General features: G+C 34.9%; 1 protein-coding gene and 1 long non-coding RNA gene across 4 annotated transcripts in view; one reads left to right on the forward strand and one right to left on the reverse strand.

The window, feature by feature from the left end:
- LOC136034667 (very long chain fatty acid elongase AAEL008004-like) overlaps nt 1-19,274 on the forward strand; it is an 80,845-nt gene extending 61,571 nt beyond the window's left edge. For all 3 annotated transcript variants that reach the window (XM_065715984.1, XM_065715985.1, XM_065715983.1), the window contains exons 7-10: nt 7,911-8,047; nt 10,620-10,840; nt 15,186-15,350; nt 16,682-19,274. In XM_065715984.1, the coding sequence (XP_065572056.1) occupies nt 7,911-8,047; nt 10,620-10,840; nt 15,186-15,350; nt 16,682-16,766 (608 nt within the window). In that variant the 3' untranslated portion in view covers nt 16,767-19,274. The remainder of the gene's footprint in view (nt 1-7,910; nt 8,048-10,619; nt 10,841-15,185; nt 15,351-16,681) is intronic.
- LOC136034670 (uncharacterized) lies at nt 1,961-13,581 on the reverse strand. The gene is made up of 4 exons (XR_010619230.1): nt 13,486-13,581; nt 11,679-11,845; nt 7,550-7,701; nt 1,961-2,597 (listed from the first exon to the last, which is right to left on the reverse strand). It is a non-coding gene; the product is annotated as an uncharacterized LOC136034670 (long non-coding RNA).
- Nucleotides 19,275-19,630: the final 356 nt, after the last annotated feature.

A 19,630-nucleotide genomic window follows, 5' to 3' on the forward strand; every position in this document is an offset into this window, starting at 1 on the left:
TCATATTTTTTTTTAATGTTTGTTGGTTTCCGTCACGTCCCCACTCCGCTCATAATTTGTATTTGACGACAATGACTTTTAAAAGCCTATCTTATTAGCTCATAAAGAAACGGTGAGATACTTTTATCTACAAAACTACCCACTTATAGAAATATAGTCTCTACTTAACAGATATAAGGTTCTTTATACTCATGTGTGATGAAACCACAAATGTGGATGTGGTAATTGTTGTATCATGATTCAAACAATAAGAAAAGAGAAAAAAATCGGACGAATACACAAGCTTCAATTGTTTTATATGCTTTTCTGGCGAAATTTGGCTTTAAAAAAACTATAAGAACTAACGGGTACTGTAACCTTCAAAATTTTATCACCTGACCAAAACGCATGAAGATGTCCTTACGAAATAACGGGTTGCTTGGCCTTTCATGATACTGATAAAATTCTCGCCATGCTGCTTGGATCTGCTAATTTTATACCTTCCGTCATTGAAGATATTAATCAAGCAGCCACCCCCAGGACATTATTCGGGGTGATCCGGTTCCCTAGAATGCTTTATAGAATCCATATTATTATTATTACTTTTTTCGGGGGGGGGGGGGGGGTGCTCGGCTGTTTATGTCTAACCAAGGTCAACATTTAAAAAAAATAAAATATGACGCCTGGCACGTGCTTAGGAATTAATTTGGTTATGGTTCCAACATTTAGGAGGGAGCACACTATAAAAGGAAAATAAATTTAGGGAAATAGAGCCCTTGCCTTGTGGCTGCGCGGCACCCACACTAAGTTTAGTTTTTGTTATTTGAATGCGGTGTTGTAAGTTTTTATTCAAATGCACGCAACCGATTTAAGGTCAAAAGTGGTAGAGGAGGGGGTGGGTGGGGAGTGACGTCTCATCTCTCGTTCAGGTTAATTTTTACCCGTTTTAATTCATCGTCATTCTTTATTTTAACTTGAAGAAAAAAAATTTCGTTTTTTTTAAATCTTTAACTTTAATATAGTCACTTTAAAGTAGTGGTTATCATTTCTGATCAACCCAGTGGCATATCCCGGGTTCGAAAAAAGGTTGGGTGGAAGGGGGAATCTAACAAAGTAGAGAGTGGAATTCAGATCAGAATCTAGAATGTAGATTTGAATTGACGTATTTAAGAATAGCGATGTATTCATTAAGAATTGAAGGTTTAAAGACGAATATGTCAACACATGATAGTATATTCTGAAAAATTTGAAGTTTAATAAGTAGATTTTTAGCAGTGTACAGTTGATTGTCTCTGAATTTTCACTCGATACCGTAGTGTCCCTTATTAGGCCAATATCGTTCTTTTGTGGCACACGGTGGCACATTACGTTATGGTGCGCTTTCTTGCTATTTATCAAGGGCACTAGATGTAAAAGATTTGCTTTTCCCTTATTTGTCGCTACGACCGACCAGTAGCCCCCTAGCGCTGACAGAAAAATGAGAAAAAGCAAAGGACATATCTGCTACCCACGATAAAACGTGATTTTTCTAGTAACTCAAGAATTTGGATTGTAACTCCGATTGAGGATCAAGACAGCTTCAATGATATGCGTTTTATTTCAGTTTTCCACCATTTACAAGAGGTTTCTGGCTCTTAAAAAAAAATGAGATTTTGTTTTCACAGTTACAATTGTCTAGTAAGTTGGACCTCAGTAATAGTTATCACTTCCGAATCGAAATCATTTGACGGTTTTGCCGCTCATTTTTTCTCTGACAGCTCCACTTTAAATTTTCAGTTACGATTGACTGAGGCTCGTTCTTTGCTAGGCTGTAGCCACCTGTGCAATCATAATATTTAATTTGTAGCAGTTGATTACCCGATAAGGAAGCTTCAGTAACGGATTGGGTTGCCACCCCTAGTGATTTTGTCACTATTTCTAGTGATTTCGTACAAATCACTAGACCATTGAAGAAAAGAATAACTAAATCAACCAAAAATTACTAAAATCTAGTGATTTCTCCTCGTCAGGTCGCAACCCTAGTAAAGGGTTGACTAAAAGATTTTCTGGTAGCCTACTATTTTTTTTTTTTTGGAATACTGGTTCCAATGCAGTGCAAATTCTCTGATACTTACATGCATCTTCCTTTTAATGCAAAGTGTCTCCTCACTCTGTCTCTCTACGTGAATCTTGAGTTTGGTTTTGACCCGGACAATATTTTATTTTGAAGCAGACTATATACAAGATTTTTTGAGTCTAGGCTTTCAAAATTTAGGTGAAAATCGTAAATGCGATAACTGCCTTCGCCAAGGTTAATCGTTTTCTTTGTACTGGCTCTACGTTTCGCACAATTTATGTCTTAATTCTTTGCCATCAGTAGTGTAATTTCGTCAAAATCATGAGCGGGGGGGAGGGAAGTTGAAGGCAATTTTCCCTAATCAAGTGAAAATGACTGCGAAAACTGAAAAATGAGCCATACAGTAGCACAAAAGAATGCTTACCCGTTACTGTGGATGCTTGGAGCCCCCTGCTCCATAGCAGATTATCCCCCAGTTTGCCATGCAACTATTTGGTATTGGCCGAGCCCGGTCGTTCATGTTCAGCAGTCTTTTCCCTTCTTTTCTCTTATTCGTTTGAGCCTAAAAACACATAATTTCAGGCATCCACAATAGACGGACCCACTTTTTTATGTGCGTAATTGTGTAGATACATCCCCTACAGGTTATTATAGACATGCTACCTGTACGGTTTCTTATGTTTATACCCAAAAATGCAAACCAGTTCGTTCAGTTGAGCCCCTGTAGCAATGTCACAAGAATAGTTTTAATTTTCAGTTTTTAGCTGAACTTAATTATTCTTACACTCTTATTTTGGGAAACAGTGGATCTTATCTTTGTCCCTGAACTTTGCTCTTTCCTTTAGCTATTATACTATGGGCAGTTCTCTATGAATTATGGGCAAGTTCGATGCCAAGTTTGCATTAACCTTTTTCCAAATTCTTTGGTGTTTTAGTGCTCTTGACTGTGACATAAGGTGCTCTTAAAAGAACAAGAAGAAAAATCACAGCTGTTTTAAAGCCTTATCACGGTGAGAATGCTACGGATTATCACCATGACATTCAAATCATTAAAAAAGGTCATATAATGGAGAGTTATAAATCTTATCATTGCAATAAAATTTAAATGCAAGTCCGTATCCAGGATTTTTGTTCGGGGGGGGGGGGGGGGTTACAAGTAAGACTTCGAAACGCATTAAAAATTTGTTTTATGTATTTTTATTGCGTTTTTACGGGCTGGACAGACATTTCGGGGCGAGGGTTCAATCCCCCTATCCCTCCTACCCCTCTGGACACGGTCTTGTTTTACGTAATTTTTTTTTTAATAAGACTTGTTTTTGTGATGTTTGCGTAGTCCAAACGAAAGCAAGCATATCAGCTGTGGCAATTCGAAAGACACTCTTTAACCATTCTGTGATGGAATAGCTTGTCCAGTATGCTTTCTAGCATCTTACTTGGTTTTGAAGGAACTTAGGGTTTTCAAAATGCTTTTTCCAGATTTTTTTTTTTTTCCAAAGTTACTTTTTTATTAACTTTCAAACTAGTTAATAAACTTTCAAACAACATTTAAAGTAGATCTGTTGGTATCAAAAATGGTTTTGTCATATAGTAGAGAACTAAACAGCCTTCTTTGTGGAAATCAGTTGCTGTTAATGACTGCCAAAAACCTAGAGAATTTTCTGTGTAAAGTACCAATAGCTGCTGCGCCATTGGCACCTTGTCGGGCATGGTATTTTGGTGTTTCTATCCTTTGGTATTCAATATGTAGAAGAGCATAGTTTTGTTGTGGCATGGTTTCCAAGGCCCTTTCCTCTCATCCTGAGGAACACAAACCATCAGCTTCAGACCGAGTTAGGTTGGCCAAACTCTTCCCTGAACAGAGGGAAGGGCCACCCACTCTTCGCAAGCCATCAACGGTAGTTTGCACCTGATCCTCGGAACCGGTACTAGCAAGAGAACTCCTTTCTCCCATTTCAGATTGCTCTTCAAGGGATCTTTGTTTTACGCCACGGTTGATACTTCAGATGTCCAAGGGGATTGATCCCTCCTCCCTGCTATGAAGCTGAATGCCATTATTGCGTTCAATCCACGTAATCTTGGCAGTGCATTCCACAAAATACCCTGCCTCATGGTCAGACACTGGAAAGAACGGCTTGTGGTGGAAAGGTGACTAAAATTCTTATCAAAGGGCCATATTTGTACCTACTTCTCTTAGGAACACCCAATAGGGTTGTCAATACTATCTCGTGCTATGTAATAAACGCCGTTCGGATTACCACATCCGTTTTTATTTTCATTACTGTCGCGAAAATTAGTTACTTTATCCTTTGTTCGTCTCTGAATGGGATCTTGGCAATGCAAAAATACATGCCAATTGAATTAGTCAATCTAAATATTTGCAGAATAATAATGGTTATTGACTATTCGCGGCTGAAGATAATTTTTTTATGAAGAAGGAATAGGAATGATTTGCAAACGAATTGTATCGAGATTTCTGGAATCGGTCCATGCATTTCCAGAGGATAAAGGAACTTTTTCCAGGCTAGAGACCTGATAGTTGAATCTCACAGGCATAAATGCTTGGGAAATAATAACGGCATAGAATATAGTCACAAAATACGTTAAATTGTTTACCTCAATAATGTAAAGATGTGGTGTTTTTGTGCAGTCCGTTGCATTCCTTATGGTCGGAAACGTTCCAAATAAAATGTAGCTCGAAATGAATATAACATTTGAAGTGAGATGTCATGAAAAATTTCTTTCTCATTATCTCTGGAGTCAGAAAAATGACTAAACCTTTCTCTCATCATAGACCTAAAAAGTGAGATTTAACCACACTTTTCGTACAATCTACTGGTTGAAACACGGTCTGTCAGCCTGGTACTCAAAACAATCCGCTGGTAATTTCTCTGGAAAACACAGGGCAAATTTTCTTCCGTTTTTCGGAACGCTCATGCTATAGAACTAAATTTTATCACTTTCATTACTGTAGCTTCCAATATCCTAATCTTGGTTTGAAGACTTATCTTCTTATTCTTCCGAACTTTTTCAACTATGAAAAATTATCCTGAGCCTTGGCTATACACACAATGTTTAATTTTTTGAATACCAAAACAAATTTTGGTTTTGGCCCCAACTGTTTGGCGTTTGAACTCAAGGACTGGTTGAGCTATGTCATTTGAATCTAGATGTTCTTACATCTATGTAAATAAAGAGATTTCGATTTTCTTTTTAGTAATGACGATTGACTTTCCAGATTGGTTTCTTACCGTTGACTTTTCTTTAATTCGCTAATTAGTAAATAAGCATAAACAATAACATAGAGTAGTAAATGTTTCGTCTTTTTATGGGTGGCTAATTTGTTCAATTTCCTATCGGATCCAGCTCTATGTTGATAAATATATTCTGGCTTTTCCCCGTCTTTCCTTATAAATGATTCTTTATTAATTTGTCCACTTGAGGGAATTCCTATTAGTAATTTTTTATATATAGATACCAGTAAAATTAAAATGAGCATATCTCCTAATTTGTTCCAGACACGCCTATTTATGCACCTATGTAAAAACACCTGCACATAGGAGAGAGGGGGCACTCCGAAAACTGAGTCAAAGGGCTCTAGGTAAAAATTTGGAAGTAGGCCTATCTTTTGTCTAACAGACACACACGTGCAGACTCCCTCGCAAAGCTCAGACCTATGTGCAGCTGTGAGAGCTAATCATTAAGGGAGTATTTATCTTCTTTTTTATAGAAAGCAAAAGAGAAGAAATATTCGATCTGGTATTAATCAGAAAACTTAGCTTATGGAATACATCATAGTCAGTTGCTACCTTACATTAAAATTCTTTAGACCAAAACCATTAAATTTCTTCTCGATCGGTCAAGGTTTAACTATGGTTGAATGACACACGATCAATTGTGCAATGTAATGTTACACCGTGTTTCTTACAGCCGTCTAGTATAAGTTGAAGGGCATAGTAATAGCTATCTCGTCTTATAATTTAGACGTTTCATTCAGTTAAAGACCCATTTTAATTAGGAGAATAAAATCGGATTTGTGTGAATTATTGTGGTAGTCTAGCTTTCTTACTGAATGAGTGTCCGTAATATCAAGATAAAAAAAAAAACTCAAATCAAAAATTTTACTGATGACTACAAAAACTTATCCACTGAATGTGTACACAGGGTGCATAATTCCCAATAGACAGTATTGGTATGGTTAGGGACATTCCCGCACGCAGAGGATAGGGAAGGGATATAGAAATCCCCCATGATGTTCCTAAAGACCACCCACGAAAATATGGATAATTATCAGGTACCTGTGTATTATTCAGAACACACTTCATAAGTGAGGTTAATTTCTTTCGTGAAACAAACTACGATGCGAAAATCCGGTTTCATAGCCACAAAGACATAATTCAGTTTAGTTTGTTACACATAGTGATAGAAGATAGTGTCTGGACATGGATTTTGAAATGAAGATTTGGGATTTGCCAAAGACTGAAAACGAAGCAAAATTTTGTCGACAAAGAAACCGGTGCCTCTACCCAAAAGGTAGAGAGAATGTGGGGTCCCTTAAAGTGGCGTAATAAACGGTACCGAGGTGCATCCCACCATCATTTACAATCATACATAGTAGAGTATATGTGGTGGGCGGCAGTAAAGGCAGAAGGAAGACTTCTTTTGAACGTGATTCTTAACATTTTTGCGTTCTGGGTACATAATTCTAAGTTGTAATTTCGCAATTTCTTCGTCATATTTCGTTTTATTTCATTAGCTTTGTTAGAAGTTTGGGCTATAAATTTGCACATTAGGGGGAGGGGGTGGGTGCATTATATCAAATACCTGACTTAACCTAACCTAACCACCTCTATATATAAAATATTTAATTAAAATATACCTGCATCGTAATTTTTAACGAAAGAACCTAACTTCACTTATTGAGTGTGTTCTGAATAATACACAAGTACCAATTATTGCTTTAAAATTCGTCTTGTGTGTTTATGACCCTCTCCCCTAAAAGTTATGTGATACAGTCTTTCTAAGAAGCTAAATCGCGTGCAAATTTGTTAATGACCAGAGATTCTTAGTATGAATCAATTTAATTCGATACGTTATTTAATATGATTTACTCATAATGCTTATTGTTGTTACTATTTAATAGAATTTTAATGCCTTTAGCTAGGTTATGTCGGGTGGGGGGATAAAAAGGTGAACACATAAGCAAATTTTATTTAAAGTATCGGGAAATTTTTGGGAAATCCGTTACAATTTTTTCGTCAAAAAAAATCAGAGGGAATAAAGCCCAAAGTGCCTGGTTAGCTGAAAGGACTACTTTACATCCTGTATAGGATAACTAGATAACACAAACAAACCAATATAAGAACTTTACAATGACATAATACCATTAGACTATATCGTAAAAGTTAATGAAATACATAAGATGTCAGTTTAAGGAATACATAAAGACGGAAAGTAATTGATGCAAATTCACGAAGCTTTTGAAGTAACAATTATAAAAATACTACTGATACGTACTAACTTTTCCGTTTATTGAAGTTCGTATTTACACACAATGTGAAAATTCCTCTTTCATCAGAAAGTCTTCGCTCGTTGACCTTGTATGTGAGGTTGTATTTGTTGTGCCAAAACAATGGAAATGAATGAGAATTGTCGGCTTTATTTTCTGACTATTAAAAAAGGTTCTGTTAGCTTTTCTTAGTATATGTAGCGTAATGTTTATTGTCTACGATACTACGATAAAACTTTTAGTTACCTATAATTTTTTAATTGTGAATGTAAAAAAAATGACCTAAATAGCAGGTATAATGTTTTGTTTGTTTTTAAATAGTTGCTGTCTTTTGAATGTCAAAATTTAAATAATTCATTTATTTTTTAGGTGGTCATAGCACGTTCTTTGGTCTTTTGAATACATTTGTTCACATTATTATGTATTTCTACTACATGGTAGCAGCTATGGGTCCACAGTACCAAAAATATATTTGGTGGAAAAAATACCTGACTACATTCCAAATGGTAACTTGTTATTTTCTTTTGTTTCAATATGCCCTAGCTTTTACGTTAATATTCATAAAACGCTGTTCAAAAGATTTTTAGTGGATTTATTTAAATGATTGTGCATTTAGGCTACCCTCTAGCCTTCACCTCTGCAATATGCCAATGGGCTCATGAGAAATATATATAAGATACAGTAGCAAAAAGTCCTATGCTCTACATTAAATATTTTTGAAATACATTAACCTAAGTCACTCTTCATGACTCTGCCCTCGCGCAATGACAAATGCTATGATCTAATCCGATGGAAAGCCAAGTAGCAACTGAGCCTTTTGCTCTGAGGGGTTAGGAACCTTCCCAAACTAGTGCGCTTTGATATTGTATCATTTTTGGAGAAACTTTTCACTACTTTTCGTTATATATTTATTTCTGCTGTGGCCCATGGGCTGCTAAATTTTAACTGATTCTGTTCAAGAAACTGCCCCCCAGGCCTAATTTTGCACCCTCCCCCTCCTCCAACTTATTTTGCCCCCCTCCACCAGCTGAAATTTAGTTTCTGTAAAAAAAAAGAAAAAAGAAACTGGTCAAAACTAAGAAAAGCCTGCATAATTCAAGCATCCAGAGAAACAGGCCAGTTTTCTTCAGTATTTCTTTATCCTTTCTACATGGCTCACTTTTCCTCTTTCACTTATCATTTTCACTTCATTTGGGCAAATTGGCTCCAACTTTGCCCCCATCCCTCCATGATTTTGATGAAATTACGCCAATGTATAGAATCTTTGAATAAAGGACTTTCTTGTTGTTTTTTTTTTCATTCAAACGCCATCTGTATTTTTCAAGTAAGCTGTGATCCATGTTTAGCTATAAGCATTGACCTTCTAGTTTCTTCCATTCCTTCAAACCGGTACAACGTGTCATAGCGCTTTTGGCTATTTCTCTTATAGAATATTATGCTTGCTTTGATGTTGCATAAGACTAGATTTAGGTCATTTTCTTTAATAGGCTAGTCAACTTGAAATTATATAATGTTTTTGCGGTTTGCAAATTCCTTTCGCTGCTCTTGCCACTTCTGGTAGATAAAAAAGTATAACTTGTGTCAATTGCTATACGACATAAGTCACAAGACTAATGTATTTACTATTGGTAATTCATAAGAGTAACATATACACTCTGACTTGTCGAAATCAATTTGGCTTGTTTTTTGGCTTATTGACAACTAAGAACGGGTATCCGGATTGTGTACGTGAAGGGCAAATCGTACTTCTAAACTGCCAAATTACTTAGCGTATTAAGAACTGTTAAAATAGCTGGGCTGTGTGCTTAGTGTCAAACAAGCAAAGGAGGACTTATGCGGTGTCTAATGAGCAGCTGTTCAGTTTCAAGACAACCCACCCGGAAGTGGCAAATGGTAACAAAGTCACAAAAAAAAGACTTGATGATGTGCTCATCTAGAACAACTTTCCCGTGATAATGAACTAACTATAGTCAGTCAGGATTACTACTAACTATCCATTTAACTTGAAATTCCAAGATAGGATTATAGAATTAGACCATTCTTATGAAGTTGCTGTTACACCCGTGTTGGATATGGACTTCACCAAGTGATAGATATGGTCACTTTTCATAATGTCAAGTCAATATGAACAGCCAAGGAAAACTAATTAATTTGATGATTGCATATTGTAATTCTTAGATATTTATTTTACTGCCTGGCATAAATTGAGCATTATACATAATGGCTGGTTATCTGTTCCATTAGATAATTCTTTTCGGGGGTTTACATATGGTATTGGTGGTACTTATAGTGAATAATTAATACTTTTGTCCTTAACAGAGACATATTCACTTTTGCCTTGTAATAATGTATAGTTGACCCTATTTTTTACTTTTTTTTTACTCTCAAAAGAGGATCTAGGACTTTGACTAATATGACGTCAAGCTATTCCATTGCTGAATCAGTACAAACTGATTATTGACTACTGAATAATTCTATAATGATCGATAAAGCAACCACAGCCATATAGCCTAAGCATGATTTTCTTTTATTGTGTGTGTGTGGGGGAGGGGGATAAAAATAAAACGAGACATATTTATTTGATAATCTGAACTTGAAGTTCCTAAAAATTCGAAAAACTTTATTGTCCGAGCCCCCCCCCCCTCCGCCCCAAAGTGGACGTCCCTTATCAATTAGTCTGCGCTAAATCTATATTCTAAGCTCCGTAATAGTGACTTGATGCTGTCGTGTCACCTACCAGAGCTATCAATCTTTGCGAGTCAAATAAATTTGAGTTGTAATTATTAGAGAAAAAAAAAATCTTTTTTACCGTTTCCTTTGGCAATCAGAAAGCTTATAAATAGTCGGTGACAAATTGAAAGCTTGACATCAGAGATCACCATAAGTATCGAAACTTGTTCATGATTGGGCTTGAAAAAGTAGTCACCGATGATATTTTTGTACTTTGTCTCTGTAAGTCTTCAAGAGACTGCAAGTGGTAGTAATGGCAAAGGGCAAGCGACACAATCCTGCTTACGTACAATTTTGATTTTTGCTGTGCAAAACTGGTGATTGTTAGTAATAGTGAATCCTTTTCAGGTTCAATTTGTATGCATTTTCGTGCATGCCTTTCAACTATTATTTATTGACTGTGACTACCCCAAAGTTTTCTGTTTGTGGATCGGTGGTCATGGAGTACTCTTCCTTTTCCTTTTCTCCGATTTTTACAAGAAGTCATACTCTAGTAAAAGGAGAGCGCTTAAAGCAAGAACAGAAAACGGAAAATTGGCCTCCGAATACACAAATGGGCATGCTAATGGGTAAGCTTTTAATTATAGCACTTTCTACGGTTGGGCAAACGATCAGTTAGTTTACTAGATAAAAAGGAACTAGTTACCAAGAAAAACCTGTTGTTTCGCAGAAAAAAAGTCTGCTTTATATTGATTAATGGTTGAAAACAGCAGCTCAGTATTAAGTGTGAACCCCTCAGAGGTCGATTTAACTAAGTCCACAAAATAAACTAGTGAAAAAACTTCTGAAAGGATATTCATTAATGGTTTTGGTTGTAACATGCCAATCATTTTAGTCTAAATTTAAAATACTTTTTATTTTAGTGAATTTCACGAATCATGTTTTGTATCAAAATAATTTTTCATAATTAGTCTTATTTTTAAATTACCAAAGAGAAGAAAATTGAAATATGATTTATTGAACGGTATTTTCCGGAAAGTCACAACTTTCGATCAAGCCTTAACAGGACAGTATATCTCGTTTTGTTAAATTCTGAGATTACGTCAAACTCGTCATAGTAAATGTTACATCATTCGTTTTGAATCGCGTACTGTAATCCCTGCACCTTCCCAGAAATTCTCATTGTCAAATAACTACGATAGAAGAGATAATAAATAATAATAATAGATAATAGATAGGATAATAAAATTACCACAATGTAACACGATAGTAGGTAGATTGACTGTCTGGAATAAACTACCGACCTATATGCGTCTACCGACTATATGCGAAATCATAAAGCACTCGTAATTCACTCAGCTATTGACCAAAAGTCGCTTTCTGATGATATATGATATTTATTAAATCTAAAAGTCTTTTAGGGGTCATGGTTAATGCAAAAATATAACATTAATTATAAATACTCACCCTTAAATCCAGATTAATTTATAAACAAATTGCAGTAGCCTGGATGTGATACTCTGGTACTTCTGATTGAATTGTGTATTTGTATGACATCGGAGTAAGCTGACAGGGTTATAGTTTTCAGGAAACAGCCTTCATATAAACTACTATCCTAAGATCTGGGATGGTATCTAAAAAACAATAAGGACAAAAATCTATTAATTTTCACATTAGTAAAACCAGCTGCCTAACTCAATTGTATATGAATCTGGTGATTTTCATCTTAGTAAAACTTGCTGCTTAATCCAATTATTATTGAATATGGTTATTTTCTTCTTAGTAAAACCAGCTACTTAATCCAATCAATTCTGAATTAAACCACTATAAGAAAGGTGGTAAGAGTGAATGTGTCAATTATAGAGGCAATAGTCTGGTCTCTGTAGATAGCAAATTACTCAGTAATGTGATACTTTTTAGACTGAGAGATGCTTTAGACAAAGTTTTAAGAGAAGAACAGTGCGGTTATAGGAAGAATAGAGGATTTGTCGACTGAATTTCACTCTTAGGTTAATAATTGAGAAGTATCTTAGTTATCAAACAGCTTTATTGCTCAGTTTTATGGATTATGAAAAGGTGTTCGACTCTGTTTATAGAAAGCTTTAGCAAAGGTCTTATTAGACAGATACATGGAAGTGATAAGTGTTGTGTTCTATCCCCATTTTTATGGATCATTTTGATGTACTTTGTCTTAAGAAGTACAGCAAAGGCAATGGAAGAACACGGAATTAAATGGGGAAGAACGGCTTTCCATGGTCTAGGATTATGATGATGATTTAAGCTTCCCAGTTGAAAGTGTGAGCATAATAAATGAACTTTTAGAGGTTTTATAAGTTCAGGGTGCTAAAATAGGTTTGAAAATTAATGTTAAGAAGAGTAAGTCGCTAAGACTAGGAATAAGTGAAGATGAAAAGGTGAAGATGGGTAACGAGGAATAAGTGAAGATGAAAAGGTGACGTTAGGTAACGATAAGATTGATCAAGTTGGTAGCTTTACTTACCTTGGTAGTATTATTAGTAAAGACTTTGAAGCAGTGAAGGTGTCAAAAGTAGAATAGCCAAGGCTCAGGGTCTTTTGTCACAGTTGGAAAAAGTTTGGAAAAATTGGACGATAAATCCGCGAACCAAGGTTAGAATATTGGAAGCTACAGTGGTCAAATCGTGGTTCTGTAGCATGGACGTTCCGAACAACGGAAGAAAATTTGCCAGATGTTTTCCCGAGAAATTGCCAACGAATTGCTTAGGAAACCCAACTGACTAACCGTGTTTCAAACAGTAGGCTGTATGAAAAGTGTGGATTAATCCCGCTTTCCAGGGCTATACATAAAGAAAGGTTGAGATGGGGCTAGGGCACGTTCAGCGGATGGCACATATTGATAAAGATTGTCCTTTTTGGCCAACCATCTAGGGCTAATGGAAAGCAGGTAGAAGGTTGGGGTGGGAGGATTTCGTAAAGAAAGATTTAAGGGAAATGACAACTTCAGGGAAGGGTGTAAAGAGGGAGGCTTTGAATAGATTATAATGGAAGAGGAGTGTGTGTAGCTGTGTTGGCCTTGGGTGGCTTGGTGCTGCGGTGAGTTGCTAGTAGTAGTATTAGTAATAGAGAAGAATAATGTGTATATTAAAGTTTGTGTAACTAAAGGATTTTGTTTGAAATGTTAGTTCGAACACCACGCTCATTTATACTGCTCAAGAGCTTAAAGAATTTACCTCTATGAATTAGCTTACGATTTTGCTTTAAAAATAGATACATTTACTGAACTATAAAAGCTTACAAGCTATAGAATCCAACGTTCACTCCTTTTCCATCCAATGTATGGGAGAAATACCGCTTCAAAGATAACGAAAAATTCCGATCAGTAATTCGTGCTCATACACATGGATATGAAGTTGCAATTTAGATCTTGCAACTATTTAATAAGTCGTATCTTTTTTTATCAAATAATTGTACTTGAAGGTTCCTCCCCCTCTTTTAAAAGGAAAATGACCGAAAGGTAAACAGTATCCGAGTTCATTTGAGCTGCACCTCGAATAATCCGGTTTATGATCTGCTTGACTTGATGACAGATGGTGGTTTTAATTGAAAAAAAAAAATTTCTTTGACTTCCGCGTCGTCGGTCGGTTTGACGACTTCAAGGGCAGTGATACTGTATTATGTCTATACTGCAAGTACATTATGCAATATAGTGCTGGTTGCCAAATACGTGTTGAAAATCAATTTTGTGCCAAAATCGAAGATTTTTTTTTGTTTAAAGTACGATAGAATATTGCCTTAAACCATATTTAGTTTTTTTTTTTGAATAGAGAACATTGCATTAAATAAGATTTGACTGTTACTTAATTTTAAGCTTAGAAGCCACAAAGATGTCAAGGCATTGTACAGCAAGTCAATCAAATATATCAAGGATACGAATGACCAGACTATATAAAAAGATCAATTTGAAAGTACACTCGAAATTCGAAGATGGGTTCAACGGAAAATTGCCTAAAATCTCATGGAATCTAAGCTTCTTTGTTTAGTTTTTGGCCAAAATATTTTTTTGCTCCATAACTTGACTCCTCAAACCTTGCTGAGATAAGAATGACCTCGTCATGCAACTGAATAGCCTCTTTTGATGGTGTAATTAAAAAAAAAAATCAAACTCCTCAAAACTAGATCCATTTGCTATGTATTCGGAAGAAATAATCTTTCTATCTGTAGAGCCGAAAATGTACTATTGTCTACTAATGGGAAAGAAAATAAATTGGCAAAATGATTAGTTATAGAATTTAAGTGAACGACTTGGTTCAGTTGGAATTTGGATTGGCTCTCTCTTTATTTGTTAAAAGGGATTAAGAAGGGGAATTTAGGGATAATTTACGCAATGATTCCCCAGATGCAACCTCGGAATAGATGCATAAACCTGAGATTACTTAATAAATCTGTTGTATGCAGACATGGACAAATAATAATAACAATGTGTTCTACCCTGGGCTTTGGGTTTTGTGTGAGGCCTTCGATGACCCCTCTCTAGGATTATATCTAATTAAAACATGTCTTTGGGAAGGGGAGGGGGGTTGGGTAGAATCACTGAAAAATGAACAATTGCATAGAAGTATGCACCCTATCAGTGTATAATGACTAATAAAAAAATTTTGTTTAGCTTCCCTTCCTCCAAATGAGTTAGGTTGCTCCTGAAATAGAATTCCGTCGACGCTTCTGCACTAAAAAACCCGATATTGTTTTTGGTTCTTTTTATCAATGGACTAATTTCAATAACTCATTATGGGCTATTTAACAATAATTTCACAAAGAGAAGTTTTGAAAATTTAAGAAAAATGTCTAAGCCTTAAATAATCAAATGAAATTTTTAATTTACAATAAAATGGAAAGCGAAATATCTAGTTTACAAAACAGTTGACATGTTTAAACGTTATTTTGTGTATAAAATATAAACTATATCCTGGATAAGACTCGAATTTATCTTATTTTTAGCTATGCCAATGGTCATGCTAACGGCCATGCTAATGGCCATGCTAATGGCCATGCCAATGGTCACGCGAATGGGTATACCAATGGTTACGCAAACGGATCAACAATACATATGAATGGACATGCTAAATCAAACGGGCATGTGGAAAAGAATGGTCATTTAAATGGGTAAGCTAATTATGTACAATCTACCTCAGTTTTGATTTTTGTATCCCTTCTCTGGGTATAATCCTTTTGTGAACATTTCTAGATCCTCTGTGAATAACGTGTTCAATTGTGATTGTTTCTTGTTTGACTTCTTCAAAATTGTGATTGAACTAATAAGACGTTGACAATTAAGTCCGAAGACGCCGATCATAGGCGTCTCTGCCGCCGATGATCGACGGCAGAGAAGCAATTACTGTATCTCCTTCCTCAGAGAAGATCAAAACTGTAAAATTCAGTACAGTATCGAAATATTAAAAATATTATAAATAGCAATATCCAGAAACTATCCTATTTCTTTCATGCCTATTTCTATAATTATTCCTCTTATTTGTATTGAATATTTGCGTCAAAGTATAATGATGTTACCCTAACTGTGGTAGTGTGGTAGTAAAAATGTGGTACTCCTGCTTTTGGATAGCAGAAGTGATCGTAACTGTTATGATATAATCTATGAATTTTGTCCGGTAAAAATACAAATAGGGGAGGTTGTTCCTACTCTTTGTTCCTTCAGTAAAATGCAATAACAACCAGATGTTTTACGAAACTAGTTAATATTAATTTGACTAGAATGGATTCAAAGGGGAAAAACCTTTGCGATATATGAAGTTGCGTTTAAGGAAAGGTTTTTGAACTCAATTAATAGATATGAGAATCCAGAACAAGTTTCGTTTGAAGATGTGCTTGACCGAGTTTAAGGTTCAAATTTTCTTAATCTCTCACCTGTCAGAAGTACTTCCTATTTATTTTTTGGGAATACCCTTCTTTTTTATTCAGAGTGTAAAGGACCCTTTTTAGCACCAAAGAAGAAATGAAGTTTAAGTTTTGCTGAGCCACCTGTAGATTTTCATTCTCATTTATTATACTATATTTATTGAAGCATTTGCCAGTATATAAATCCTGGTTGCTGCCTTAGAGGCAACCTACTACAGAGTGACCTTAGCCCATATCGTGGTTGCAGTGTATCTGCAACCTAGTAAAGTACGGAACCTCTGTCTATAGTAACCGAAAATTAATTATTTTGAAACCAAATCGGGTCAAAGTAAAAAGTAAACCACTGGAATGTATATATATATATATATATATATATATATATATATATATATACATATATATATATATATATATATATATATATATATATACATATATATATATATATATATATATATATATATGTACACTTAGGATACTTACCTAATATCCGATAATAGGATAGGACCTGCACCACGGCTCTTCAATCAGCTGAATTGGTTTAGTCTAGAATTGGTTTAAAGCAATTTTATCTATTTTAGTGCTGCAAACGGCTTCTTGGCGGCTGCAAAATTCAGCTTCCCCTGCTTCCTAGACGGTGATGCATTGCATTCGAAAATTGAATGATCAAAAATTGAGAGAATATCTGTGTCATTTCAAGTAACTTAAGAAGTTAACTTGACACCCTGTACATACGTCGTAGCACAGAAATGGTGCCTGCGCTGTGAGATGACTTTCTGTCCTCCTAGAAGAGGAAATGAGAACTAATTAGTGTATTGCCTGTGCCTTTCGTATTTTGGCACTTGTTACCGTCCGCCTATTTATTGAGTATTTTAAGTCCAGTGCGCCCATCTTCGTCCCTCCTTTCGGTGGTCATTCTACCTCCCATTCAGCAATACATGGTATAGTGGCTCTTGCTTTTCTATTGGCAGACGAAACCATGGTTCATTTATGACTTGCTTAATTCAGTGTGAGACATTTGATGGACTGCACAATTTCTTGTTGTGAAAATCCATACATGGAACAGTTTCTGAGCCGGATAATAAATACGAACAAGCTCATTTGAAAAGCAAAGTATTCTGACCAGTTTAAATTGTGGCTAGAATGTCTTGCAGCATAGAGGCCCAAAGCTTAACTCAATTTCTAATATCAATTTTTTAATGATAGATATTTACATGTTATAGTGTTGTTTATATTTTTGATAAGCTTAATGCAAAGCAAAATAAATCTTAAACGAGAAAATATAAGTGTCCCTAACCTGTTTTTAAAAGTGATGCTTTTTTTTAGAAAAAGTGCCCCCTCATTAGCTTAATTAGTTTATAAAGCGCATTGAAAAATTAGAGTAAAAAATTTTCAAATTGGGTGCAACCGAGCTAAATCTTTCATAGACGGAAACCCTAAATTCGACACGTTTGATACTACAACAATTTGTAGTGCGATCCCCACTCTAACATGAATAATTGAAGACTTTGTAAATATTGCAAAAAAGGGTTTTGAGTAGTTTAAAAGTAAAATACTTTTGGTTTAATTTCGTACTGCCTTTAGAAGCTATACCTGCAGTCCAATCGTTGTTGTGCGAATCAAAGTATAAATCTAATGAGTTGTGTGTAAATTTTCTGTTTAGTCTAGTTGTTCTCATTGCTCACTAAATGTGTACAATAGTGAAATTAACGACTAAACGAATGGTAATGAAATGAATTTATGTAAATTTTATGAATGATTGCTATCTGTGAATTATTTTTATAATTTTTTCTTGGGTAAGTTACTACCGAACAATTGTACAAAATAAGTAGATGAATCTTAAGTTTTCTTAAACTCAGTTTTCACGTATGCTTTGCTAGATATCAATGTGGAAACTATCATTTTGGACCAACCAGGGCTGCTCATAAAAGAGGGAGCAAATTATGACTGGTCCAAAATGATTAGGTTTAGACAATGAAGTCAAGCTATGCACGCATGAGAATTGGATTTTATGCAAAAAAAAAACTTAAGTTCTAATTTTCCATCCATGCCTTTAAATTTTATTTATTTATTTTTAGTGATTTCATCACTTCCCTTTGGGTATGGATAGTAGAATGTGTGTGCAAGCAATTTTAATTCTCGAAATTATTCCTTAACATGTCAAAAGTGTTCAAGGGAAAGCTATGTTCAAATTCTTATCTGTAGTATATATTATATTTACTTATCATATAAACAAGATTAAAGCGTTCAAATTTGAATCACCCAGTTTAAATGTTTCTTCAATTTATTCTCTTTGTCAATGCGTAAGTGTTACCTAACCCTCAATGGTAAAAAAGAAAAAAAAATCTATTTTTTTTGTAAAACTGGCTTCAAATATTATTATAAAGCTTAAGCCAATGTCAATCTATCCCAAAGGAAATAATGTCACGTGTCTCTAGCATATTAAGCCTAAAGTTTCTATTTAGAAATTCAGGTGTAAATATAATTGATTCTTAGTAAAAAATTACCCTGATTAATTTTATATTTGCTAATACTCATATTAGTATTTAAAATAATACAATAACCCCTTCAGTGCGCAATTATCTGTTTCTAATTATTATTGGAGTTCCAATTTGATTTTTAGCGCCTGCGTCGCTAGTAACTTTTGTACTAAAAATCTCTCAAGACCTTTTAAATCATATTTTTTGTTTCTTTAACATGACAATCCTATTTTGAATCATGGCACGGGACCATGAAAAATAATAAAAAAAATTGCCAGACTTTTGGTTAGAAAGCTGTTCGCCCAAATAATGCAAGATTAAATTCTGATATGGCCTATTATAATCTGAGCAATCTCAAACCAAAAAGCTGCTATCCTGTAAAAATTTCATTTTTATTTATTGTTACTTTAGAGTTTTGTTAAATTTATGCTTTTCTGTGAATTTGAACGTAGCTAAAAGACAAGGAAAAGGTGGGAAGAGTGAATTTTTGAATTATTTCTTTATTTTTATATATAAAAAAAGCAAATTTAAATGTGTTTATATTGAAACCTCTTGAGCATTCAAAGGGCTCAACTCAAAATAATTTTTGGGTGCTCAAATTATGCATAATCTATCTTTCTTTTTTCTGTTGTTGTTGTTTACGTGGCCTTTTTGAGGTTCGTTATTAAGTCACTTCAATAAAAATTTATCTTTAGTATGTGTTCCTTTCTCTGCCGTAAGATAGAATCCAATTTATCTTTTTATTTTGGCTAACTTTCAATATCCTATAGTGTGTAACAAAGCCTAACAAAACTGTTTGTTAGGCCTCTTAAGTTCTTTACTGTGAAAAAGATTTTACAAAAGTTTCCATCTAGTAATTCAAAATGTGAAGGTTATACGAAATCTATTTTACAGGTCAATGGGAATTAAAAAAAAATGTATGTTAAACATTACTTTTTTGGGTTGGGGAGATGATTGACTTCCATTTACGGGTGGCTGTGTATACTGTGGAGGTTTTATTGGAAATCTTAAGTACGCCAAATGTCTTGATACCACAAGTTTCGGTCTCCA

The sequence above is a fragment of the Artemia franciscana genome, chromosome 13 (assembly GCF_032884065.1).
Source record: "Artemia franciscana chromosome 13, ASM3288406v1, whole genome shotgun sequence".
NCBI lineage: Eukaryota > Metazoa > Arthropoda > Branchiopoda > Anostraca > Artemiidae > Artemia > Artemia franciscana.